This window comes from Brienomyrus brachyistius, chromosome 22, assembly GCF_023856365.1.
Source record: "Brienomyrus brachyistius isolate T26 chromosome 22, BBRACH_0.4, whole genome shotgun sequence".
NCBI classification, from domain to species: domain Eukaryota; kingdom Metazoa; phylum Chordata; class Actinopteri; order Osteoglossiformes; family Mormyridae; genus Brienomyrus; species Brienomyrus brachyistius.
The window spans coordinates 11,768,874-11,796,417 of NC_064554.1; the positions used below are offsets into that span (position 1 = coordinate 11,768,874).

Genomic DNA, 27,544 nt, shown 5'->3' on the forward strand with positions numbered 1-27,544 from the left:
CTCCGTAGTCATCCAGGGCTTCCGACTGGAGCATGTGGTGATGTTCTTGGAGACGGTGACATCATCAATGCCCTTGCTGATGTAGTCAGTGACCGATGTCGTGTACTCCTCCAGTTAGTAGAGGTTGTGTATCTCAGACATCTGCTTGTGCATCACGTCCTCCAGATCCTGCACGGCCTGAGAGGAATCAGGGATGTACGTGCCGCACTCTTTCTTTCCCCACTATAGCACAGACACCACCTTTCTCAGATAATAGGAGATCTAATGCGGTTTTGCAGAGCTACCTACGTAATTGCGGATAATTAACCCTCATGATAGCCTGCAGGCGGGTCTCTCAAGCGATCGAGATTGAACCAAATGATCTCGAAATCCAAGCACCTGGTATAGGTGAGCTAGGAACTGAGAGGGGGCAATATTGTGGATTGTCTGGGTTGGGAAACATTGTACTAGAGGTTGTTAGAATGCAAAGGGGGGCTACGAATGACACACAAAGGCGCAGCTCAGGGGGATCCACAGGAAAACAGCTCCTGTTTAAGAGATGACCCCCCGCCTGGGAGGAGCAGCAGCTGCCAGAGGAACTCCTTTGGTTCCTGACGAAGATCTCAGCATCATTCAGAGGTTTCATTTCAATCCTGACCCTAACATTACTTCTTTCTTTGGAATATTATTAATATCATTACTAATTATTGTTGCTTTTCAGATACTTCAAACAGCAAGTGACTTAAATACTGTTTCTCATGCAACTGCATCATTTTTGGATGTCATTCCTGTAAAACATTCAGGTTAAGTTCCTCCTCAGAGATCCGAAAGCCAGAGCTCTCTGTGCACATCATGCACGTCAGACACTCTGCGTAAGGGAGCTTAACAAGGCTGCGATCTATATGGCTAAAGGAACAACGTTAAATTCTGAAAGGTTTTGTGAAACCAAAGGCAATCAGGTCTGATAGAAAAACATTTCTTTTGCGTCACGACAAGGCAAAACCACCTAGCAGTGGTACAACTGGATCAGAAATCAACTAGAAATTTTATTCATGGACGGAATGAAGAAATGGAAACTGTGCTTGGAAAAATGTGTAGCAGTAAATGGGGTCTTTGTTTAAGAAAAATAAATTTCCTTTGTTTTGATATCACCTTTATTTTATATTATCAGAAACTTGTTTTATACAGTTGGAGACCTGATGTGTCACGGTCAGGGTTGATGCTTGTGGCGATCGTGTGTGCAGGTGGTCAAGGAGCAGGCAAACAGGCAAATACGGGAAATACTGGGGATTTATTAGTTAAACAGGGAGCGGGAAACATGGGACCACAGCTAACTACAATGACGGACCAGGGGAACAGGTCAGACCAGGACTTAAATACACAAAGACTAATCAAAGGAAGCGGACACAGCAGGAGACGATCAGGGAAGCACACGTGGGTAATCAGGGGGCATGGCACACACGAGGAGCGGACGAGCCGGGTCTTTGTTTAAGAAAAATAAATTTCCTTTGTTTTGATATCACCTTTATTTTATATTATCAGAAACTTGTTTTATACAGTTGGAGACCTGATGTGTCACGGTCAGGGTTGATGCTTGTGGCGATCGTGTGTGCAGGTGGTCAAGGAGCAGGCAAACAGGCAAATACGGGAAATACTGGGGATTTATTAGTTAAACAGGGAGCGGGAAACATGGGACCACAGCTAACTACAATGACGGACCAGGGGAACAGGTCAGACCAGGACTTAAATACACAAAGACTAATCAAAGGAAGCGGACACAGCAGGAGACGATCAGGGAAGCACACGTGGGTAATCAGGGGGCATGGCACACACGAGGAGCGGACGAGCCGGGTCTTTGTTTAAGAAAAATAAATTTCCTTTGTTTTGATATCACCTTTATTTTATATTATCAGAAACTTGTTTTATACAGTTGGAGACCTGATGTGTCACGGTCAGGGTTGATGCTTGTGGCGATCGTGTGTGCAGGTGGTCAAGGAGCAGGCAAACAGGCAAATACGGGAAATACTGGGGATTTATTAGTTAAACAGGGAGCGGGAAACATGGGACCACAGCTAACTACAATGACGGACCAGGGGAACAGGTCAGACCAGGACTTAAATACACAAAGACTAATCAAAGGAAGCGGACACAGCAGGAGACGATCAGGGAAGCACACGTGGGTAATCAGGGGGCATGGCACACACGAGGAGCGGACGAGCCGGGCATGACATTATGAATCAGCCCTCGTAGCTTATACACCTGTAATTATATTTCTGGATGATTTTCAGCCACCTCACATACTTCTTGGCCTAAATGTGCAAGAGAAACATTATTTCCTGACACCCAGGGTATTTAGTTTTCCCCTGCTAAAGCAGACATGCAGCAACATAATCACATGTGATAAACTAGTGTTATTAGTACTGAAGTCCAGAGGAGTTGCTGTGTGTCTATTTTATAGAGGGAACCTGATATTTTATGCTTGAAGTAATAATGTTCCCCCTTGAAATCTTTGCAAATCCTCTACAAAGATATACACAAGTGATCCATCTGACTTCTTAAATGCATTAGAAATATAATTCAGAGGAGTACTGTCTCTAAGCCAGCTGCAGCATTTTACTGGAATAATCTGTTCAGTGACATAGATTGGGAAACTGCTTGGATGCTACCCAAGACATTCATCATTAGGAAATGAGGTGCGGGCGGTAAATTTAAAGATTCTTTACTGTTGATTAAAAAAAGATATAAATATGACCTGTAGTTTGGATGTAATGTTGCAGAAGCATTCATCTATTGTAGAGACAGATTGTAAGATCTGAATATTGTAAGATATTCTGGACTGACCTCAATAGTTACATTAACAAAGCTACAGACACAAACCTTAAGTTTAAGTTTGTGTATATTGTTTTAACTCATACGTCTAGAATATTACGCTCATCTAAAGCTTACGTTATCAATCTGCTCTTAGTTACAATACGTCAACATTTTGCATACTTTCTCATAAATGTGTGTCTCGGAAACCAACTACTGCTACATTGAAGGCATTCTTTAAATCATACATTGTTACAATAACGTCCAGTCTTCCTTTCACTTTTTCTTCCTTGAACCTTGTATTCCTTTGCCATTAATTATTTCTTTACTTCCTGTATTGTTACCATGAAATATGTCCCAGGATGTGCTTCTTAAAATGTATTTATATACTATGGAACTGCTTTCACAGGGGGTTGCAAAGTCCAATGGGACTGTTCCCGTATCCTCGGGGGGGAATTGGGAAATTGAATTTCCCAATACACCGACTCCCCAGCCCAGAGCGCCCCCCCCCCCCCCGACACAGTATGACATGAGTGACGTGCTCTGGACCTCTTTAAAATGAGGTTCAGCCTCCAGCCTCATTACTCTGTGAAACCTTTCCCGTTTGTTAGTTTCAAACGTGCAGCTCCCTGCATTAGGCTTTTCTGATTGGACCACACCGCGGCTGCTAGACGACGACGGGACCTCTGGCTCCGCTGCTCCACACTGTAAACCTAGCCAAAGAATTTCACCGTAAGCTTTTCTTCAATCTACCTTAAGTTAAAAGCTGTGCAATTTATAAATTATATATAATGTTTGTCATATTAGCACACGTGAAAAAACATAACTAATAGTTGTGCGATTGATATATTAATTGTCATAGTTTTATTGTTGTTGTGTTTATAAAATGTCTGGCTTCTGTGGGCCAAGTAGTCGCTCCTAGGCCAAGTATTTGTGCTGGTAATCAGAAGGTTGCTGGTTTAAATCCCATGAGTGATTCTACTCCATTGGGCCCTTGAGCAAGGCCCTTAACCTGCAATTGCTCCATCCTGGGTGTGACATTAACCTACATCCAGTCCTGCAAGCAGCTCCTTTAAACTTCAGGGAAAATTGGGGGGTTGTGGCAAGATTAGCACTCCAGCCACTGGGAAAAAAAAAAAACCTCACACTGTTCTATTCCAGGGGGCAGCATGGTGGTGCAGTGGTTATCACTGTTGCCTCACACCTCTGGGACCCGGGTTTGAGTCTCCGCCTGGGTCACATGTGTGTGGAGTTTGCATGTTCTCCCCATGTCGTCGTGGGGTTTCCTCCAGGTACTCCGGTTTCCCCCCATAGTCCAAAAACATGCTGAGGCTAATTGGAGTTGCTAAATTGCCCGTAGGTGTGCATGTGTGAGTGAAAGGTGTGTGAGTGTGCCCTGCAATGGGCTGGCCCCCAATCCTGGGTTGTTCCCTGCCTCGTGCCCATTGCTTCTGGGATAGGTTCCGGACCCCCCGCGACCCAGTAGGATAAGCGGTTTGGAAAATAGATGGATGGATGTTCTATTCCAACTGAGGTATCACCCGCCACATGCTGCATGCAGGTTCTCATCCCTGAGGTGGTTCGTTGTGTGGTAACGTGCTGAATAAGTGCAAAGTCCTTACAGCCGCTTCCTATGATCTGTTACCATGTCCTGTACAGCACTGTATTACCTGATGCATCTACGGTCGTTATCGGCTTTTAAAAATGCCCAGGAGTAGATTCTCAAAAATGGCCGAGGTTTACGAAAAAGCAGTCCTGGGTTTTTTCGCCAGTCCCGTGTTGTGAGTTTTATTCTTCCCAGGGATCCGGTTCAGGCACACTGGCTTACAGCCAATTCCTGCTTCACTTTTCCATGTGCACTTTTGGTTGCCGACAGGGGGACAGGACACAAATTTTGTCAGCAGGGGTTGGCTACAGAGATTTATGGTCCATGCATGTGTATTCCACATTTTATGGAAGGTCATCAGGTGCAAAACCCTCAACACATCAAATCTGTACATCTTAAGAGGCTGCAAATGAACGTGTTAATTTACAACCTGCCACCTCGTGTCTACGACTGAACAGCCGTGACATTTTCCTTCTCGTATGTTATTGCTTAAATGCACTGAAGCCCTGAAGGGAAGAACACGCCAGCAAATGCGAAAACACTACATTAGTGGCATTGAAAACGTTAAGGAATGTACCTACTTACCCTCACGCGCTTGTCACTGATTGGACAGGCAGTCTGTCAATCAGCCTACAGTCGTAGCTATAGTTAATGTGAAGGTACATCTTTAGGAGCTTTTAACATGCCCTGTTCACGTGAACATACGCTGCTTTGTCTGTATCTTTTCACGGCAACTATGCGTCACAACTTACTTTTCTCGTAATTTCACTATATCCTAAGTTGTTTTTATCGAAATCACAAAATAAAGGTTATCTTGCGAAACAAACGTTGTAATTAAACACTGGAGCAGCATTTGTGTTCAGTAAGAGGGAAACTTTCATGACCTGCGCGTACGATCCTCGTGTGTGCCACGCCCCCAGATCAACCACTTGTGCTTCCCCGATTTGTGCACAGCACTTTTCCATTAGTCTGATGCGTTCTGTATATTTAGTCCGCGTATTAATCCGTTTTCCCCAGATCTGTCATTCATGTTAGTTTGTCGCTGGCCTGTGATTTCCCTGTCTGCCCGAAATAAATCTCGTTTTCCCGTCTTCACGGCTCCCTTCGCCTGGTTCCCCTACTCGATCACAACAGAAACAGATTCCACTAAAATGTTCTCCACAATAGGGGGAATTCTCCCTTTTTGTGAAATGTGATTTCAGCATTAAGTTCTAAACAGTGACAAACTTAATTCACACTATCATGGTTAAACTTTTTAGTTAAATTTTTTTAGTTCACAGCATCCGTGGGATCCGTTCTGATCATGGATCAATTACGGCCTGCTTATATACCACTAGTATGTTTATCAAAATTGTAGTGGTAAAGTTAGATAGACATTTACAGGTGTTTGACAGTCGTTCTGCTGCATGAGATGAGCGAGCTGTAGGAATACAATCAAGGTTCACTCGGACCACTAGGCAGGGCAATGTATTTTTCTAGCTTCTTCTATCTATACGTTAGCTGACAAGACTGAGGTTACCATAATTATGAAGCCTTATTTTACTCCTAAATGAGCGTTAAAGGTAACAAATTATTAAAATGATCTCTGACAACATTATGCTATTGTGGAAGAAATTTCTTGAAGTCCGATGTTTAAGTGTTTGACAATCTTTATTATCCGATGAGCTCAAAGGGAGCAGACACTCAGCAATCATGCGTCTCGTGTTCTGCTCCCCGAACAACAAGTGCATACATCTCTTATAGCCAAAAATGCGCCATTCATCAGACAGTTCAAGAAAAGATCAGACAGTTCAAGGAACGGTCGGATATCTGGAGACACCAGTTACTTCTGCTTGTTTGAGGCCCATCTATCAGTTCAGAACAAGTCCATCTATTCGGGACTTTTCCTTTTGCAATATCATACTCGAGTATGAGTCGAGTTCATTTTATCCAATTGTTTTATCTCACTTCCCATATGTGCCCCTTGTTCTCTTTTTCTACATTGCTCCTTATCCAATACCATGCATGCATTTTATAATATCTTCTGCAACAGCTTACTTCTCAGGTCATGCCTTCGCCTTGACCCGGACCCCTTGCTGAACAAGCAGTATTTTGCCAAACATGTTAGTTCCTTCATAGAAAATAGAAATCCCTTACTTAAGCAAACTTGCATTATTATATTGTGCTTGATACATTCAATTAATTCAAGTAGGATTATATTGTTTCAACCACTATGTGTAAATGAACAACACCATTATAAACTCATTTGTTAATTATTGATTAGGTAAGGCCACTTAAAAAAAATGGTTCTCGTCCCCGCCCGACCCGCCGAAATGCCTCCGACCCGAATTTTTTAAAATTTTTTATTTCGTAAAAATCGCATGGAAAATGCCTAAAAATGACGAAATTTGAATTTCCCGCGCATTCCACATCGACGATTGATCCACATTGTGTAATCTTAATCTTGGAATGGTTTCATGAACCTAAATTTGTCTCTACTTGAGATGGGCTGGTGCAAAGATTTAAATCTGGGGAAGTGATGTGGCACATGTTCTTAAGTACTTGTTTGTAGAGTTGCATTTCCTTGTTCAACCATTCAGGTTCCTGTATTTTGTAAATTCCTCGTGTTTTAACATGTTTTAATACACTTTCTTTCTAGATATATATTTTAAAATCTTGGTTGTTCATTTAGAATGGGAATGACAAACAGAATATTGGTTTCAAATAGTATCATTTTTATATTCACGAATGAAACATCAGCATAAAGTATCCAAATCCATAGTTGGGAAGGCATTTATGAGATACACACAGATCAAGGAATTTACATTCTTGTATTTTCTTACATTTAATATATTTGAAACGCAACAAACTGGAAGAACTGAGGAGGCGTACTAAGTAGGTCTGCTCTCTTCAGTATGTATTTTCAAATATGTATTTTCTTACATATTTGAAAGTCCAAACAGTCAATCAAAATTTGTAAAAAAAAAAAGAAAATCCCTCCCGCCCGACCCGCCCCCTCCAAAAAAAAGGACGAGAACCATTTTTTTTTAAGTGGCCTAATGCATTTTGCATAATCCTCTATATTCCATTATTGATTACTGATTAGCATAATCATGAATTTTCTATCACACTATAGCATGTTTTTTTTTCGTTTGTTTGTTAGTTATTCACATGTGCCTTTTTCACCACATTTAAACTTTCATCTTTTTGTTATGATGGACCTTAATTGCAGCTAATGATAAGGAGGTGTAAAATTTACGCTGAAACTATCTGCCTGGTGCAACAGATTATAGTTTAGTGGTTCGTAAATTGGAATGCAGGGACAGTTCATTTCCACCGTAGGCTATGATGGAAGTTACGCTTAGCTGGTGAAACCCACTGTAGAAAACTTGTAAATATTCCATTTTTTATCATGGTACTTTACCTTGTAAAAAGGCTCTGGTAGACAAAATAGCGATAAAATACCGTGCTATAAATATCAGTTTATTGTTCCATTTGAGGGAGAATTTTCTTTAACTTGGAAAAACTAAAGCAGCATGTATTAACAAACCGAACAACGACCGCTTCATTAGTAGTGCCAGTTGGAAGTTTGTTCGATATTGTGCCTTTAAATACGGGTCAATGACAAATGTCTTAAATCACGGTCACTTTATATACATGAATCATAAAACTAAGTGAAAGTTAAATTCTTGTGCCACAGTTACAGGGAAGGGAACAGGTGCTCGGGGGACGACTGGACAAAATAGAACAAATGCAATAAGAGATGGGACAGTGCAATACGGGGAGTGGAACAATAAATATATTCAGCACACATACGTTTGTGAAAGCTAGGCAAACTGCAAAGACCACTGATCAGAGTCCAATCAAATATCCAAACTGTACCGCACACCCGAATGCGTGAACTTTCTTGGCAAGGAAGCAGGTTCTACCGGAAATAACGGACGTGGGGGCGGTTGACCTAGTGAGTAATTATAAGAACACAGCAGCAAATGAATCGACGCTGAAACAAATAAATCAATCGGCAGTTTACTTATAAAACATATTCATTTATGTGCGATCAGACCATATTTGTTGTAACGACAACAGGCACAGCACCATAACTTTATATATTACCGTACAGAGCAAAGTAATGGCTTAACGCTGTCATTACAGGACGAAATTAATGATAGTGCATAATAAAAAATGATGAGTAAACAAGTGATTTATACTTGTACTTACATCATACACCAAAATATTTCATCTGGTTCAGAGTCACCGCTGACATTTGGAAAACCGTATAATTCACGATATCTTCACGACTAGGCTCACATCAAAGTCTTTTGATTTCAGTGTGTATAGTCACATGTAATGACATCTAATGACATTTGACTAATTCTTGGATTCTGTAGTCATAGGTCATTCATGGAAATGAAGCTGCTTGACTTCCCCATTCCCAAGCTGGAGGTCACCCTGGGCGAGGCCAGCCGTGTGCTGCAGCTCACCCTGGATCCCCAGCAGTACTCAGACTATGAGAGTACCCTGTCCCACCAGAAGGGGGTGCTTCAAGACATTCATGCCCAATTGGCTGCCACTGCGTCCGGACACGAGAACTGGGTGACCGACCGGTTCAAGAGCCATCTGCTCTGTTGCCGTGGGCCCCTACCCACCTCCACCGCCGTCCCTGCTGTCCTGGCCCCCTCCAGATCTCAGCGGACCGGCGTCCCAGCTGAGCGCGCAGCAGCTCTACTCTGGGCGGTGGCCAGGCTCTGCACTGAGCCGCAGCTGGTGGAGGGTGAAGCTCCCACAGAGAGGACACAGCAGTCGGAGATCTTCTCTGCCAGCCGCCTCCCTGGTAAAAGTCTGGACCTGATTCAGGTGAGCTTCATGCCTAAATATTACTTCCAGACTGATTAAGAATGCTCACCCCATGTCCTGAAAATGAAAACGTAGCTTCTCGCTCACATACTGAAGCCCCTAAAGCCCATTTCAGACAACGCTTTATACTTGAAGGCTACGTTTGGAATTTCCCGTACTGGATATTTTCTGTGAAGTATTTCACCCTTGCCTGCATATATGGCAGCAGAGCTCCACCCAAAATCCTTAATCATGATCCAATCGGCTGTCCTTTACTCTCCGCCTATCTGGGTTTTCTCCAGGTTTTCCCGGACAGCCTTCACGCCATCTTGATCTGCCATGGAGGGATATTCCCAGTGCAGATCCTGTGTCGTCCGAGTCCTGGGGTGCCCCCATGCCCGCTACCTTTCCTCGACATCTACAGCCAGGTGGCAGAGGCTGCCAGTTGGCCCCAAGCAGCTGAGGAACAGGACCCTGCCATCATCTGTGGCTTCTCCACCCTCCCACGCCAGGACTGGCATGCCCTGAGGCAGCGCATCCTAGACAACGGGGGAGAAGCGGCCGTCTCGCTTGAGCTGATGGAAAGCGCCGTGGTGGCCCTGACTCTGGACAATTCTCCACCTCCACCTGGTCTGGCTGAAACCCTCAACAAACTGAGACTTGGGAGAGATGATGGACGTTGCCTGCGATACTATGACAAGGTAATGGAAGGTCTTTATGGGATTCTTTTGACATGTGGTGACCAAAAGGGATAAAAGCTCCAGTGAGACAACATGGAATAACGACCAAATCATACTTTATGGAGGGTGAAATAACTTATGATTTTAGAATTTGCCTTGTAATTAAAACAAGCAGAAGATGACCGAATAGAACCTATGTAGTATAGAATTGTTGGTCTGAGCAATGAGAGTGGTGTCTGTTTCTGACGAGTATCGTGTTTCTCACAGGTGATGAATATAGTGGTTTTCCAGGACAGCACAGCGGGTGTGGTGTTTGAGCACAGTGCCGTGGATGGCATGGTCGCCAGCTTGGTGACAGAGAGCGTGTGGCACCTCTCTGAGTCACTTCAATTAAGCCAACTTCTGCCGGAGGCTGGACTCAGCCCTCAGAACATCTTGAGTACCAGCAATTCCTTATCTCTTCATCCACTGTCCTTTCCGCTACAGGCCATAAGGCAGCAAAGCACCCCCACCCCCACCCCCCAATCACTTCTTCAGGCTTCCCATCCTATTATGACATTTGAGATTCCATCTTACCCAGATATCTTCAGCACCCTGAGAGCTCACAGGGCCTTGTTCGATGCATGGGTCACCTTCTCCTTACAGCTTGCCCTTTGGCAGACTCTTGGGGATTCTGCTAAGAGACACATCCTGGTCACGCCCACCCATATGCGTCACTATAAGCATGGCCGCTGTGATCCCACATTCACCTCGACTGTGCAGTCTCACCAGCTACTGAAGGTGTTAATGTCCTGCACTGGGCCCAACAACACCCTTCAGCACACCAAAGACCTCTTGTGTCTCTTTCATCAAGCATTCCAGGAGCACAAGCACCTCATCAAAAACACAAAAAGTGGTCAGGGTGTAGGTCCTCACTTGGCTGCCCTACGCTTACCTTTATCCCAGGACAACCCTCTTAAAAAGTTTCTAGATCCCTTTGGCTGTCCTTCAGTCTACCTCACAGGCAAAGATTTGATGGAAGGGGTGGAGTGCGCCGTGGGGAATGTGTATGCGCAGGACCAGTTGGTTGTCACCTACCTTGGAAGAAGAGACCGGGTTCGCATGGTCCTTAATGGGAAAGGTAGTTTTGCAAATGTTTTGGACCAACTTCAGGAGAACCTTAAAAACACTCTTAAACTGATGATGCTGTTGGCCCTGAGGTACGCTATAGCAGCTCAAATGGGGGCACTGGAATGCTGGTTGCATGATCAAGATGATATGACAGAGAAGGAAAATCCAGTCACTGAAGCAGGAGGTTTAAATCAGCAGAAAGCTTCTTCTGGTTTGACTGCGGATATGAAATCAGATTTCACTCTGCTGATCCATGGTGGGGCTGGGGAGGACATGACACTGAAGCAGAATGAGATAAATATGATTGAGTTCTCACTGCAGTCAGCCCTAATGCTGGGGGCACGAGAGTTAGGAGGTGGAGGCAGCAGCCTCAATGCAGTTGAGAGATGCGTGTCTGCACTTGAGGACTGCTTCTTGTTCAATGCCGGCAAGGGTTCAGTGTTCAACAGGGAAGGGAGGAACGAAATGGAGGCAACTATCATAGATGGTAGCGAACTGAATTCTGGGTCTGTGGCTTGTGTGAAAACAGTGAAAAACCCAGTCAAAGCAGCAAGGAAGGTCATGGAGAAGAGCCCCCATGGACTCCTGGTTGGAGATGGTGCCGAAGCATTCCTGCAGTGCCTGAATGACAAGGAGAAGCCAATGGGAGCTGAGTACTTTCACACTGATGTGCGACACAAGGAGCTGAAGATGAAACTCATGGATAGAGGTACCTCAAGAAGCAACCACCCACAAACAGTAGGAGCCATCGCTTTGGATCGGCATGGGAAGCTGGCTGCAGCAACGTCCACCGGCGGGTTAGTGGGAAAGTGGGCAGGACGAGTTGGAGACACGGCAGTGGTGGGTGCTGGGATTTTTGCTGATGCAAAGTTGGCAGTGACCTGCTCTGGAGATGGGGATGTGTTTCTGAGACGGACGGTTGCACACAAAGTAGCTAGTCTCTACCACCACAAAGGCCACAGTCTCCAGGAAGCCTGTAAGGAGGTTATTTCTGAACACCTGAAGGGGTCTTGTGCAGGAATAATAGGTGTTGATGCTTGTGGTGACACTGCGATTGAATGTAATGCAGGAGTGATGTTCGTTGGATCGATAATACGTGGCACCGCATGTGCTCAAGTCATAAGACCCTTAAAAACTTATTCTAATGTAATTTGGGAGACAGATAAACTAGTAGCCTACTTACACTCTGAGCCATGGACTCCAGGAGCAACAATACTTACTCAAAAGAACCCAAACATGCCCAACAGTATCTTTCATCTTCCAGAGCAAGAGTTCCTAGAGCTCCTTCTAGGGGCGAAGACGGTCGCCAATCTTCTCTGTGAACAACTAGAGGTACAGCGTTGTGCTCTAGTGTTCAAGCCACAACCGGAGCGAGCAGCTCACATCCGACTGTTGCCACTGCATGGACTGGAACCAAACTGGAAGCCTCACCTTGCTGAAGAAATGAACTTCCAGTATTATGACCCTGGTTACTGTACTTCTAAGAATGGTCCACTTTGTGAGGATGCAGAACTAAAGAAAGTCCAAGCTAAAATTAGATCATACCTTTCGACACCTGATACATCACCCAGCTATAAATTTCTTGGAGACCCTTCCCACAATAACCTCTTTTCCCGCATAGTGCGTGGGGAGGAGAAGCAGTGGAGAGTGTGGGAAAGCAGTGAGCATGTGGCTTTCCTCACACCATTTCCCAGTGCTCCAGGTTTTACCGTTCTTGTGCCACGTCGCCCACTACCAAGCAATATCTTTTGCTTGGAGGAAGACGACTACAAGGCTTTGGTCCTGGCCTCCCGTGAAGTAGCCCATCTGCTGAAAAAGGCAATGGGTGCCCATGGGGTGGCACTAATCTTTGAAGGCTATGAGATTGATTTCGCCCATGCAAAATTGATTCCATTGCTTTCTCCATCTGAACATTTTCCTTTAAGCAACATCCCCCAGTTTTGCTCAACCTACCAGGGGTATGTGACATCTGCTGATGGCCCGCTGGCTACTCCTGATAGTCTGAAAGACATCCAATCAAAAGTCACACGCTGCAAACCACCTCAATCTTGGAAGGACCCTGAAAAACACGCTGATCTAGCTGTCAGAAGTCAGTGGTACCGCCAGCTCTTTAAAATCCAGGATACTCTTTTTCATTCTACTGTGGAGTTCTTTCACAACATCTGCAGGTATGCATACGCTCTGACTCCCATCACTACTGACACCATCTCCTCACCCATGGGCCTCGGATCTGACTCTGAGCCAGTTCATGTAAACATGCTTGGGCAGGATGTCTACTTAGCAGACTCCATGCAGTTCATCCTTGAGTATTTCCTGCGCTTTCAAGAAGGCCTTCAAGGTACCTATTACGTGTCGCCCAGTTTCCGTGGGGAAGATCCTGATGCTACACACCTGAACCAGTTCTATCATGTGGAATGTGAGCTTCTGGGAGACATGGAAATGGCTATGCATGTAGCTGAAAACTATGTAGCCCACCTCACACGCACAATGCTGAAAAAACACTCTGACATCATCTTGGTGTGTGCCGGGACCCTCTTCCATGCTCAGAGTCTGCTGAAGAGTTTAGATGGACAGGAGCGCCTACCAAGGGTCACACTGGAGCAGGCCTTGCCTATGATGCCATCTGAGGATTGTTTTGAATGGGTGCAGGATGGACAACCCCAGTATGGGAAGAAACTGACGCGTAAAGGGGAGCAAGTCCTGATCAGGGGGTATGGGGGAGCGGTTTGGCTGACGGAAATGGACCACCTCGGGGTGCCTTTCTACCAGGCGTATGTCGAGGGATCGGGGAAGCAAAAAGCCAAAGCAGCAGACCTTCTCCTGGGTCTGGGAGAGACCATCGGCCTGGGGGAGAGGCACTCCACCCCAGAGATGGTGCAAGAGGCCTTGAGGCACCATGCAGTGCCAGAAGAATCTTACAAATGGTACATTCAGATGCGTCAGATGAAGGCCCTACTCAGCAGTGGCTGGGGCATGGGCACCGAGCGATACCTGTGCTGGCTGCTCCAGCACGATGACGTCAGAGACATGCACATCATACCTCGTCTGAAGGCCAAGAAGTACATGCCGTGAAATGCTAAGTGCCCGAGTCTTTCTGTATTAAAAGCTTCCGACATAAAACCTGGCTGAAAGTATAATCATCAGATTCTTTAAAAAAAAAATCAATTGGGTGGGGGTTAATCAATTAAGAAGTATTTTTTATTCAACCATCAATGCCAAGGAGCTCAATCTGTGACTATAAGCGGGAACTAAAGAGTCAGATCCATCCACAACACCAAGAAAGACTCACAACCTGACACTAAAGCCAGCTGAGGTGACATTTTTATCGCTATATCAAACATGCTGGAAGATACCTTAGGGAATACCATCTTTTTATATGTCATTACAAAATTAACTCTGGAAATATATGTTTGTACTTTAGAGTTAAAGGTAGAAATTCCAGATTGCGTGTATTTGATGTCATTATTTTTGTGTCCAAATAATTATCCAGCCGCTTAATGTCCATTTCTATCAGCTTTCAAATGTCATGAACAACATGTGGTGAAATGAGGCCACGGATACAAACAGCTGGAGTTCAGATTCACATTAACAGCAGTTCTTATATAATTGTGTATGTTAGTCTAACTCAATCAATACAGCTGCTCCTTCTAACGTTGACAATGATTATTAATAAAGAAACATTTACAGGACACCATCTGCATTTATTTGGTTTTATATATATAAAATCTGCATTTATATGTTCCATTTATAAAATTTTTCTGAGACATTCTATTAGCCATTAACCTGGAAATTCAGTCCCCTTACCACCAGTGTCCTCCTGCCAGGTGCTCCATCATTTCAGACCAACAAATGTGTTTAACCTTTTCATTTCTTTGTAATCCTAAGTTTTATGTATTTTGTTCGTTCACATATTACCTTGTTCTTATATATTCTATATATAAAAATATATTCTTTACATATTCTATATATAAAATAACTTCTGCAAGATGCAGTATAATTTGTTCTATTTTTGGGGTGGGGTGGAGTGGTTTTAAAATGACAAAAAATACATGCAAATGCGTCTTTAATTTCTATTAAAATAATTATGTTTAAAAAGCTCATATAAAAACTCATTTCTGTACGATCTGAGATTAGCAGCAGCCGCCCTCGACATCTGAAACACAAATGAACGTACATACACAAGAGCGTGTGCCCATCCATCAACATTAAATTGTGGTGAAGTCCCACCCACAGACTCTTTTTGTTTTAAACTTAAAATAATTTCTTAAAATATAAGTGGGTAAAATGAAGGTATTTGGCCCCTCATTTATACATTGGGCCTTGTAAGCTATAAGCTATTCAACTAGGTAATACAGTTGTGCAACTAGCAAATCAAACTTTAAACCTTCAAACTTAAAAATTCTTTCAGCACTGAAGGACGTAAGAAGATTATACATTTTATATTATTACAATAGTGTTTTGTTTTTAAATGAGGTAAAACATTCTTTTAAATTGCAATACATTTTAGTAATGAGTTACTAAAGTTGAATGAGTTACTATGAGTTGAAACTTACTTATTTCATAATTTAATCTCGAAAACAGTCCTCAGTGGGCAAGCCCCTGACCTTTTTCACACCATAGGCATGCAAAGCTAGACACTGGAGTTAATGTAACATGAAAATACTACCAATGGAAAGCTCATTCATAAAAGGCACTGCAATAAGCACTGATCATGCATGTCACACAGCCAGTGCAAACCTGCTGTAGTACGTGTGTTAGGGATCCCAACCCGGAAGCAGGCAAAGGGAGCCGTGGATACAGACAACGGACTTTATTGCAGGGTAACACACGTCAAAACACCGGTAACGATAATGACAGGACTAGGGAAACAAACAGCTCAATTTTGGTCTCATCTGACCACATGACATTCTTTCAAGCCTCATTGGAATTATTCAGGTGTCCACTGGCATATTTCAGATGGGCCTGAACATGGGCGGGCCCTCTTCAGCAGGGGTACTTTGCGAGCACTGCAGGATTTCAAACCATAAAGGCAGGATGTGTTACCGATGGTTTTCTTGGTGACTGTGGTCCCTGCTGCTTTGGGATCATTATCCTCCCATGTATATCTGGGGTTAGCCCTCACCATTCTTAAGATCAGTGATGCTGCATGAGATTAAACCTTCCTTGATTAAACCCCTCAGGGCTGTATTCTTTCTCCTCTGCTCTTCTCCCTGTACACGAACTGCTGCACCTCCAACCACCAGTCTGTCAAGCTAATTAAGATTGCAGACGACACCACTGTAATCGGTCTCATCTCGGACGGTGATGAGTCTGCCTACAGGACGGAGGTTGAACGTCTGGTGTCCTGGTGCAGCCGCAACAACCTGGTGCTGAATGCCCAGAAGACAGTGGAGATTATTGCGGACTTTAGGAAGCACACAGCCCCTCTCCCCCCCATCATCCTGTCTGACACCCCCATCACCACTGTGGACTCATTCCGCTTCCTGGGGACCACCATCACCCAGGACCTCAAGTGGGAGCCCACCATTACATCCGTCATAAAGAAGGCCCAGCAGAGGATGTACTTCCTGAGGCAGCTGAAGAAATTCAACCTGCCAACACGGACGATGGTGCAGTTCTACACTGCAATCATTGAGTCCATCCTCACCTCCTCCATCACTGTGTGGTACGCTGGGGCCACCACCAAGGACAAACAGAGACTGCAGCGTGTTGTGCGCTCTGCTGAGAAGGTGATTGGCTGCAAACTCACATCTCTGCAGGACCTGTACACCTCCAGGACACTGGGGCGTGCAGCTCGCATCACAGCCGACCCTTCTCACCCTGGACACAAGCTGTTTGACCTGCTCCCCTCAGGCAGGAGGCTCCGGTCCATTCGGACCAGAACCTCTCGCCATAGGAACAGTTTCTTCCCCTCTGCTGTTGGTCTCATGAACAATATGCACAAGTCTGTTGCCACCACTCTCTCTAAGCCAAACACATGACCCTGTGTCGTGTTTGTCGCTCCGGTTCTACTTCACCTGCACTCTTGTAAATATATCAATCTGCTCAGCAAAGGAACTTTTTTACTCTATGTTTATTTAAGTACTGCCCATAATATTGCACTTGAGTTTATTTATTTATCTAACTGACTGTCTCCCTCTGTTTAAGTATTGCATAATATCGCACTGAACACCGCAGCAATTTCCTGATGTTTTCCTGATGATTTCCTGCTCAACATTTGGCAATAAAGTCCATTCTGATTCTGATTCTGATTCTTGGGGCTCCAGACCGAAGGAGATTGACAAAATAACTGTCATTCTTCCATTTGCGAATAATTCCACCAGCAGTTGTCACTTCCTCACCAGGTTGTTTGCTGATGGTAATGCAGCCGATTCCACCTTTGTGAAGGTCAGCAATCTTTTCTCTGCTGTCCTTAGACGTCTCTTTGGTATTTCCAGAGTGATAAGGTTGAAGATGTACACAGGTTAGTGACCCAAGAATACTATTTAACAAAGAAATGCCATTAAATGACAATGATGGCTTGGTATCTGTTAATACTTAATTAAGTACTACTTGTGTTGTGTTAGCGCAGTATGTACTTGACCTAATTTATTGCTGGCTTGTAGGAGATCAAATACTTATTTGCCTAGATAAATGACAAATTGGTTTGTAACTGTTACATAATGATTTTTTTTCTTGCTTGTTTTGTTAATAATCTATCTTTTGCTGTTTAAATAAACATACCAGTGAAATTACAGACTTTCTCTCATTTCTTTATTAACGGGTCAACTTAAGAATTCAGCAGGGGGTCAAATAATTATTTCCCTCACTGTATCTGCAACAGATAGACAGACCATGAAAGAAAAGCATAGAGTGGTAGTTCCACCTTGTGGCGAAACTGTGGTACTACAGCGTGTATCTGTAATCCTCGTGTACCAAGGAACCTACGTGATCATTGTTAAAATAGGATTCCGTCTCGTAAGAAACGGCAGCAGAACAGGGAGCGACATATGAGTACATAGACAAGTGTATAGTATATACAAACTAACATATATGTCTATTAGATATGCTTTTGCGAACACCGGAAGTGATGTAGAGGTCAAAGTTTGGAGCTTGTGTTTGCGTGAAAGTTCAGAGGTGAAAGGGCTTGACAGTGTGAGCTGCGTGTGTTACCACATGGCTGGCCAGATTGTTTTTGCTAGTTAGATAGGTTTATGGTGCCTGATATCAAAATATATAGTACGTGGGAGGTTCATTTTTAACGTTTAGATTAACCATGGACGAAGACACGCTGCATTACAAATCAAAGAAAAAGGGTATGAAAAGAGTGCGGGGTGATCATGTCAATATAACACAAACGGATTGCGAGTCTCTCAAGAGGCAGAAAAATCTTAAGAGAGTGTCGGCATTAGGCGAAAAAGAAGAATCGGAGAGACTTCTGGAAGAACTGGTTTTCGGTGCCGAAGAGGAGTTACTGGAAAAACTGAACAACGAGGTATAATTAATCTTGATTATAGTGTGTAAAATATTGCCCCGGTATTAAAGTCCACCTGGAAATATTGGTTTGACCAGTGTTGCTGTTACAAATGCCACAATAACCAATTTTGCATTTCAGTTACAAACGTACAATTGTAAAGATTTGGTGAAACATATTGCAAAGTTTCATAATCGCAATTCTTTTGAAGCATGACGACTATATGCATGGGAACTTGCTAAGCAACGACTCCGACGAATCGGAAGCTGAAAATGAAGCGCGGCTGGCGGTGCCGCCTCCCAGGAAGGCGGCTTGGGAAGACGAGGAAGATGCCATTGAGAAAGAGTAGGTGTGACTTTTGCACTCTGTAGTATTAAGATTTACGAAATACCGGCATGATACACAATTGTGCATTTGTATGTGTTTGTCCTGTTGCAGAATAGATATCAACCGCTGCAAACGTGCCGGCATCATGGCAGGCACTGCAGGGATACACTCAAAAGAAAAACTGCAAAGGAAACTTAGAGAACAGTGAGTCATATTGCTCGCCATTGAATGTGGATTTATACTGCCGTGTATTGAATACCAAGGTATGGAATTATGGTGCTTCTTCAGGTTCCAGCGAGCAATGGGTGGAGCTCCGTCATGGGCAGAGAAGCACATGAAGAAGAGAAAAGCCAAGGATGATGAAGGTTGGCAGTCAGACTGAAGCAAACATTTTCCACTGACATTTTTGAGTTGGAATCCTGAGAATATGCATTAGATCAGAGTCACACTTTGCTAGTATCTCGGGGTTCTGGGGATGCTTTGAGTTTAGTATTTGCCAGTTTGTAAACTCTCTTCCATTTAATGCACAATGCCTCTGGTTTTACTGTCACGTTAGTTAATATTATGCAAATATTGTATATTTCTGTTATCTGTAATACTGTTTTTCAAAATAACACAAAACATGTGTTTTTCTTTATTTTTAAAGCAAGTGATGAAGATAACGACTTGTTGTGCAAGACGGGTAACTTTGTGGCTGTCTCAGAGACGCTCCCCAAAGGCACTATACAGGTGATTTCGGATGCTCATGATTTTTTTGTGCATGTAGACTTTTTTGATCAATTGAATAATCAAAATACTTTTATTTGATTAATGCACATTTTACTTCGGCAGGTAGGATAAAGTATATGCTCGTGTGTGTCAGTCATGATGCTTATTCTCCTTTATAGATGAAGAACTGCTTAAATGCGAATAATGATCGGCTTTCTTCAGGAAAGTTAAGTACTGTGCAGTTTCACCCCTCGGCACAAGTGGTTATGACTGCAGGATTCGATCAGTCCGTCTCTCTCTTCCAGGTAATTCTGTTAGAAGTACAGTTGGATGCTTCTTGATGCTATTGTTTATACATTTTTAAACAAGTAAAATAATATAGTTTCTCACTGTGTTATATCAGATTTTCACTATGTTACTTTGATAATCAATGTAGTAAAGCTTGGTTGTATTTCTCGTGTCTTAGCCACATTATCACCTGCACCCAATACTTTGGCATTAAAACCAGTTCTGGCAAATGTCACATTTTCCTGTTAGATTTATGTAAAGTTTTAGATGTTATGATACAGTCTCCTGGGATAGAATGAGAGAGAAACCAGTTTTTGCTGAATTACTTCTATATGGATGTGACTCATTCTGTCTCTGACTATAAGGTTGATGGAAGGACCAACCCTAAGATCCAGAGTGTTTTCCTGGAGAACTTTCCCGTATACGAAGCCCGCTTCAGCGCCGACGGAGAGCAGGTGGTGGCCACCAGCAGTCACAATAAGCTCTTCTACGTCTATGACATGATAGAGGGTCGGGTCGTCCCCGTACAGGGGGTCCGAGGTGAGCAGGGCTGCCCATGTGGATTCGTTGGCTTTTTAATCTTAATGATGTATTATTTTGAAATATTACTGTAGCTCAAAGTAAACACTGCTTCTCATTACTTGTGGTCATGTGCCGCTAATGGAGTTTCGGTCACCGATGGACCACATATGCAATGGTGCTCCCATAAGATTATAATGGATCTGGAAAATTCCTCTTGCTTAGTCACTTAGTATTACTTTTCATTACTGTAGGTTTGGAAGAGAAGAAGCTCAAGGAATTTGAGGTTTCCCCAGACGGGAACCTTCTTCTCTTTGTAGGCTCTTCCGGATATTTTCACTTGCTGACGATGAAGGTAAGTGTTTATTTCCGGTTTGGATAGTTCAGGGAGTAGGATGAGTCAGTATTTGTGTTATCAGGAATAATACAGTCAAAATGAGCTGAAATTGTTTCTTTGAATCGTACATTTTTAGGGAAGCCTTTGATAATGTTGAGTGTGTTTTGTTTCGCGGTCTGTTTTTTGGGAATATCAGTTATCTAGTAAGTTTAGGTAAATGCTTAATCTAGTGATGGATCCTGTTCCTAACTTTAGAACATCTGGCAAAGTGCACATATGTTCTGTAGAGGGTAGTTGTTAATTTAATGAAATGAAGTCCTTTTTGCTTAACATTTTCAGACTAAGGAATTAGTTTGCAGCATGAAGATAAACGGGGAAGTCACGGGCGCGGCATTCTCCCCTGACGGCAGCAAAATCTACGTCGGCTCAGGTGAGGCAGGCTGACACACAAGCTGTCAGATGTGATATTTAAGGGTAAAAACTCAGTGCTGTCACCATGGGGACGGGGGGAGCCTCTGTCTCAAGCAATATATGGAACAGCATGAGGATTAGCCATTAGCTACCAGTGGTCTATTTTTATGACACATGCAACGTTCATTGATTAGGCACCTGTTACTCAGCTTGTGTGTTGTGATTGCCATGACCCAGACAAGAGTTTTATTTTGTCGCAAGGGAAGCCGAAAGACAAATAAATGTTACGTTATTTAATTAATTTCTCATCAGCTCAGCACATTATAGACTTTTTGTTCCATTTTCCATCTCTGGACTTGATTTCCTTGATATCCCCCAAAAAGTAGGTAAAATGGTTACCTTTTGGTTGTAATTTTGAAATATTTGCAATAGATTTGCTTCGTATCATTGTACAGTCGTAGTTTATGTGTGACACTGAAATACTGCAATACAGAAATACTGATTCAGCCTGATTTAAAGCCCGGTTCTGTCCCAGCGATGTTACGTCTTAAGCATCGTCTCCTACTCCTTTCTGATTTAAATCACCCACGTTGTGACAACCTGTTACATTTGATCATAACCCTGATGAATGTGTTGTTTGCCCCTGTGTTGTCTCTTCTACTTTATTCCCCTTAAGTGAGTGTAACGTTTTTCTTGCTTGTCCTGCAGACGTCGGAGAGGTTTTCGTTTGGAGTGTAAAAAGCCGGAGATGCTTGAACAAGCTAACGGATGATGGCAGCTTGAAGCTAACTGCACTTTCTGTGTCCAAGAATGGACAGTATCTGGCTTGTGGGTGAGTAATTTGTATGAAGTTCGTATACTTTCTCTTATTTAATTTTTCTTTCTGGTCTTCGAATGTCACTGAGTATCCTGACTAAAACTCTCCCTGGCCAATGTGGCCGATGCTGGAATGTGTAGCTGATGACTGTGTTGTTTTCACCTCCCAGGTCCAGCTCAGGAGTGGTGAATGTTTACTCCAGTGACGCTTGCCTGCAGGAGTCAAACCCCAAGCCCCTCAAGGCCGTCATGAACTTGCTGACCCCCATTTCTTCCCTGCGATTTAACCCCACCACTGAAATTCTTGCCATCGCCTCTAATGCGGCAGATGAAGCTGTTCGACTGGTTGGTAATTTTTTTTCATGATTTTTGTCAACTCGGCACTGTAGTATCTATTAAGAGTCGATAAATTTAAAGTGACCCCAGTGGGAAATTATAGATTTCCTGGGAATTATTTGCATTCATTCCAACCCGAAACAGTTGGGTTTTCTGGCACTGACAGACTGAGGTTTACCAGGATTGTGACATATCTGGCAACTGAATCGGCAGCTTTGTGTCTGTACACATCACAGTCCGTTTTTTTTGTTTTGAATGTGTTCAGGTCCACATCCCCAGCTTCACTGTGTTTTCCAACTACCCCGTGTTTCGGAAGAAGACGGTCTATCTCCCGCAGTGCCTGGACTTCTCTCCAAACAGCGGCTTCTTCTCCGTAGCGAATAACAAAGGGAAGGCCTTGCTGTACAGGTGTGAGGCTTACGTCTGATTTACTGACATGTGGATCTCAGAACTCCATAATCCCAGGTGGCTCTGGGTGCATCCTGGCCTGGGTGCCAGTTCACCAAAGAACAAATATGATGGTATAATATAACATTTTCCCTTTTTGTTTGAATTAGGCTGAAGCATTACACAGACTTCTGATGAAAGCCTAGTGTCCAGGTAGGTATTTTAAGGTTTTTTTTCTCTGCTGATTTATTGCTGATGTACACATTGAATTTTAGAACTTTACAGAAGTTAACTGGAGCTCAGTTTACACATTTAAAATCTTTAATATCAAAACCATTTGAATTTAGTAAATGTTTCATCACCTCCTCACCACGTTTTGGATTTTCTCTTCCATCTCTGTACTTGTTTTCCTTGATATTCTGTAAAAAAACAGATCAGCGGGAAGATAGAATTGGAATTCTGAAAATGTGTGAATGGTTCCCCTGATCAGGGCAAGTTGAGCTGAGAAATGTTGTAATGAAAGAAGTCTAAGTAACTAATGCAGATATCATCTACGAGTACGGGATGTTGGCTTACCGGTTAATATGTCCCAGACCTTGACACGTACCTTTTTTAAAGAGACAGTCAGTGTTATTCACTGCACATGGGGGCAGGTATGATGTTTTGCCGAATTTATGCGATTCCAGTCAGTATAAAGTTTAATAGTTAAGTTTTGTGCAAAAGAAGAATTTTTCTACGAACAGTACAGCACAAACATTTATGTGTGTAAATCAAACTTAAGACTTTACAGACTTTAGCACTTTTAAGCACACGTATGTCAAATTGATTTAATTTGATATGAAAATCACATCAGATTAAAATAAAATACTGTTTTAGCCAAATCAATAAATGAATGATTTTCTGAGTGGGTCGCCGTGCAGACTCCAGTAGTATCTGCTTTGGTTTCTGACCTGCTTCGGTCTGTTTCAGTCTGTAAACGTGGAGGTCTCTGTGTACCGATGTGGTGCTGTGACCTGTGATTGATGCATCACATGGTAAACTTAAGCTCCTCCCCCTTTTAAGATGGCATTGTTTCTAGAGGAAGTCTGCTGAAGAGCAGCGTGACGTCCTGGACTTACGAGGTCGCTGTGTGAGGCCGTGTGCCAGCTTGACCAGTGATAGTTGCTGTATTACTCAAATGCAGAATGTTTGGGGAAATTTTAATGAGACTAGGATGATAATGAGAATTTTAATGAGACTGAGTTGAGCATACATGTTTGCTACTGCCGGGATCTTTAATTTCTTGTAAATTATAATACTAAACTTTTTTTATTATTATTACCTTAAAGTACATATGAATGTTCATTCATGTTTTTGACCTTCTTTTCATTTGCAGAAAACCAGGTGACTCACCTAACTGAGGTCTTCAGCTTCTCCGTCGTACCTGTCATTCTGGCCCAATATCCAGCTCCTGGTTTCCAAGCCAGTCAGTCTGAGGTTGCAGAATTATTTTTAAGAATACAAGCCAGAAGTTTTCTTTTTTTTTAAAACTGCAAATACTGAAAGTGATATGGATTATAAATACTTCTTGGTATAGTATTAATCAACGTCTCCATATGGTTATGTTTTATAGTTGCATTACATACTGCAAATAAAATATTTGCTTTGTAATCTATGCATTGGTACTGATTTCTGTTTGATCTCCCTGATGACTGCAGTGTGCATTTTAGTGTGATGAGTGGGACAAGCATTGGTGCTCAGTGTTAGCAAACAGGAGGTGCTGCACGTCTGTGGCCTCCCTGTCATGTGCTGGAAGCCTGTTCTGAGTGCATCTGGACGGTAGGCTGGAGTGGACCAGTGCCAAAGGAGCCTGCATAAGAATAGTCTGAACTGCCTACAGTATTTCCTACTTGAGGAGGCTCAAGTCCACATTTCAGTCTGTCTGTGACAGCAGGTGCGGGTCTTACAGATGGTGTGGTCTGGATTCTGGGCTTCCAGGACCGGAGTTGGGGAGCCCTAACATGGTGCAGAAGACACTTGGTCTTGTGAACACAGTAACTCTAAAAGTAGTTCATGGATCTTTTTCAGACTTGCCATGAGCATTTTGGGGCAATTTGAACGTAAAACTAAAGTGGTGGCACATGAAAGGGCTGTTGCAGATCTGGTAAATCTGATTAGGAAGAATCATTCGGATCATTCTGTTTCATATGGTCCTAAACTTAAAAGCTACATTAATGACATTTCTCAACCATCTAACCTTGATGACTCTACTTGTGCTGCTGCCTCTTGATCAGCCTCGGGACTTTCGGTTGGGGTCACAAGACCATCTGCCTGTTTCTGTCCACTTGACCCGTCTCTGGTAAACTTTTTTCTCTTTCTTTTAGGTTCATTACTGTCTTCTCTTTACTTTGCCTCTCATCTCCCTCCGTTACTGGTCGCCTTGTAACAAAAATGTCAGTATCTCTCTCAGCCTAGTATTGGTGTGGCTTTTCTGCAGTGGGTTCCTCACTGTTAATGTATCAGTTCACGTTTCATATTAAATGCTTATATCTGAAATAAATGTCAGTCTTTATCTTTGCACAATTAAGGAAAAATGGCAAATAAAATTGATGTTTAATGTCATTCTTAATGTTTTGAAATTTAAATCTTAAGACAGAATTCCACAGACAGTTTTAATTCACTTTTTTTCCCCCACAATATTTACGGTGTTGAAATATGTTCATGTATTAAAAAAATGAAACGCATACATTGGTGAAAATGCATTGAGATCCTACAGATATGAAATGTACCCTCAGTTGTAGAATGACTCTTCTGCTGAGTCTTAAGTGAAAGTTCTTGGATTTATTTGAGTCTGCTTGTTTTCATGGTCTAATTTTTTTGCATCCTGCTTTTGCATCCATAGATTCACAGAAAACGCCATTTCCTGGACAATTCTCATCTTTGTAGAGGAAAATATCTTGGAGTCTTTCATGATGACTGCCAATTTAATTTCTTGAAATGTAGCCACCTAGTCCAATCTTTTGTGCACTTTACCTTCACATATTAGTTTCTTCATATATTAATTTCCCTGGTGGAGCCAGCAGCGAATCAGAGGTTGGTGATGTCTTCTTCCAATCTAGAATCCACAGTAACTGCTTTTCTCAGTTTCTCTTTACTTCGTCCCGTGGCTTCTTTTCCAGTGTGAAGACAGATCAGTTTGACAGCAAGTTGTCTTTAGCGTAATTAGGTTAGCCCTTTTTAAGCCACTTCTTATTTCCTTTGGGTTACTTTCCCCCTCAGCAGTGACAGGCCTAATCTCATCTGCTTTTCTGATGATGTCAGCAGCCTCAGCACCTGTAGTCCAGACCAGATAGTCAATCTGAAGCTAAGCAGCTTTGCACCTGGACTGTACTTGAATGGGAGATGAGCTGGGTTGCTGCTGGAAGAGGTGTGGGCCCCAATGCCGCACCGCTTTCTTCAGGGGCCAGATCGTCATGGTAATGCTCTAGTGACCACGGGAGATGCTGACGTGCCTTTTCCTGAGGTTTATGTAGCTCCTGAAGGTAAATGGTGAGTGGATGCTGATGGTTGTTTGTGCAGAGGATACTGCCTGGTGGCTTTATCCACACATATGTTCCTCAAACCAGTGCTTGGGACCCCCACATGGTACAGGCTTTGCTCCCCCCCCCCAACTCAAGAAATTGGCATCAAGAATGTGAACTGTCTGTGAGTCTCCGTGGACTAGTTTGAGAAACAACTGATCTACACACTCTACATATTCTGTGATTACAGCAGTTATGATTCAGGCCAGGTAGTCTGTGTGAAGCTAATGTTCCATATATCTAACTGATGTATTTGCTTTCTTTAGGCTCACAGCTCTCCAGCTCACACACTCAGTGATCACAGTGCTATCTTGTGAGCAGCCATAGCACCTGCAGTTCAGGCCAGGTAATCTGTGTGAGGCTAAGCAGGTTTGGACCTGGCTGGTGCATGGATGGGAGGCCAGTTGGGTGGTTGGTCTGTGAAGATCTGGGTGCTTTACTGTAAGGCCTCATTGAGGGTTGCTTGGTGTTGGAAAATGTAGGGGTGATGTCATGACTAAAATCTGACCATCTATATTCTTGGGCTACTTGGGGGGGTCTGGGAGCCCACATACATCCAGATTACCTACATGTCCACACACAAGGAGCTATGGGGACTTGATCCTAGGTCCCTGGGATGTGAGGCAGCAGTGCTAACCACTGCAGAACCTCCCCCCTCCTACCATCCCCTAACTGAATTCTCTCCTGCCCCTTCACCACCTTAGCTACTGTATGGTGGACATACTGGTGCATCACCCAGGTGGGGGCTACACAGTGGTGGTGGTTGCAGTGGCTCCCAATTGCTTCTGTAAAGCGCTTTGGGTGTCTTGAAAAGCACTATATAAATGTAACCTTCTTTCAGTGTATATAGTCTCATTAGTTCAGTTGCTGAAGTCAATATCTGTTTCATAATCTTTTTTCTATTGACGTCCTGTGTACATTTCCTAGTATAATGAAGTCCTGTTTACGTATGCTGAATTAATGCTAAATCAGACATCTGATTATGACAAAGACTGTTGTACAGTGTGTTTATTTCCGGTATTCCAAATACGTACAAGGAAATTAAAAGTAAACATTGGCGCCTTCCAAACAGATTTAATAAAGGAAGAGTAGCATAGACCTGAAACAGTGTCTAGTATAAGACAATGAAGTTAAGCACAAACCTGTAAACTGATTTTATTCACATCCTATGGAAAATCCAGTGACTAACACCCAATATGCCAAACTCAGAGTGAGGAATGTGGGCCAAATCCCTATTGCTAATGTCTAGGTTCCTGATCTGCTGCCTTCTTAATCTGGACTGTAATGTGAATTGTATGGTGGGATTTAGGGAAGCCGGGAATTTGCACAGGTTATAAAATCCATTTCAGATTAATGCTACTGCTTACAACCAAAGACAGAATAAATGCTGAAGGTTTAAGGCAACCG

General features: G+C 43.1%; 2 protein-coding genes across 3 annotated transcripts; both read left to right on the forward strand.

Annotated features, from left to right (window-relative positions):
* Positions 1 to 3,361: 3,361 nt before the first annotated feature.
* Positions 3,362 to 14,567, forward strand: LOC125718138 (uncharacterized). 2 transcript variants are annotated; one of them, XM_048991716.1, is made up of 4 exons: positions 3,362 to 3,519; positions 8,761 to 9,226; positions 9,508 to 9,906; positions 10,153 to 14,567. In XM_048991716.1, the coding sequence occupies exons 2-4, from the start codon at positions 8,774 to 8,776 to the stop codon at positions 14,065 to 14,067; spliced, it is 4,767 nt and encodes a 1,588-aa protein (XP_048847673.1). In that variant the 5' UTR covers positions 3,362 to 3,519; positions 8,761 to 8,773; the 3' UTR covers positions 14,068 to 14,567. The 2 variants fall into 2 exon arrangements, with proteins under 2 accessions (XP_048847673.1, XP_048847674.1); XM_048991717.1 differs by lacking the exon at positions 3,362 to 3,519 and adding an exon at positions 7,990 to 8,333.
* A 3,523-nt stretch (positions 14,568 to 18,090) lies between these two features.
* Positions 18,091 to 24,231, forward strand: utp18 (UTP18 small subunit processome component). The gene is made up of 14 exons (XM_048991727.1): positions 18,091 to 18,469; positions 18,660 to 18,793; positions 18,887 to 18,979; positions 19,064 to 19,140; positions 19,422 to 19,504; positions 19,663 to 19,788; positions 20,137 to 20,311; positions 20,545 to 20,645; positions 20,967 to 21,057; positions 21,747 to 21,870; positions 22,025 to 22,199; positions 22,456 to 22,598; positions 22,748 to 22,790; positions 23,953 to 24,231. The coding sequence occupies exons 1-13, from the start codon at positions 18,251 to 18,253 to the stop codon at positions 22,770 to 22,772; spliced, it is 1,566 nt and encodes a 521-aa protein (XP_048847684.1). The 5' UTR covers positions 18,091 to 18,250; the 3' UTR covers positions 22,773 to 22,790; positions 23,953 to 24,231.
* The last annotated feature ends 3,313 nt before the right edge of the window (positions 24,232 to 27,544 follow it).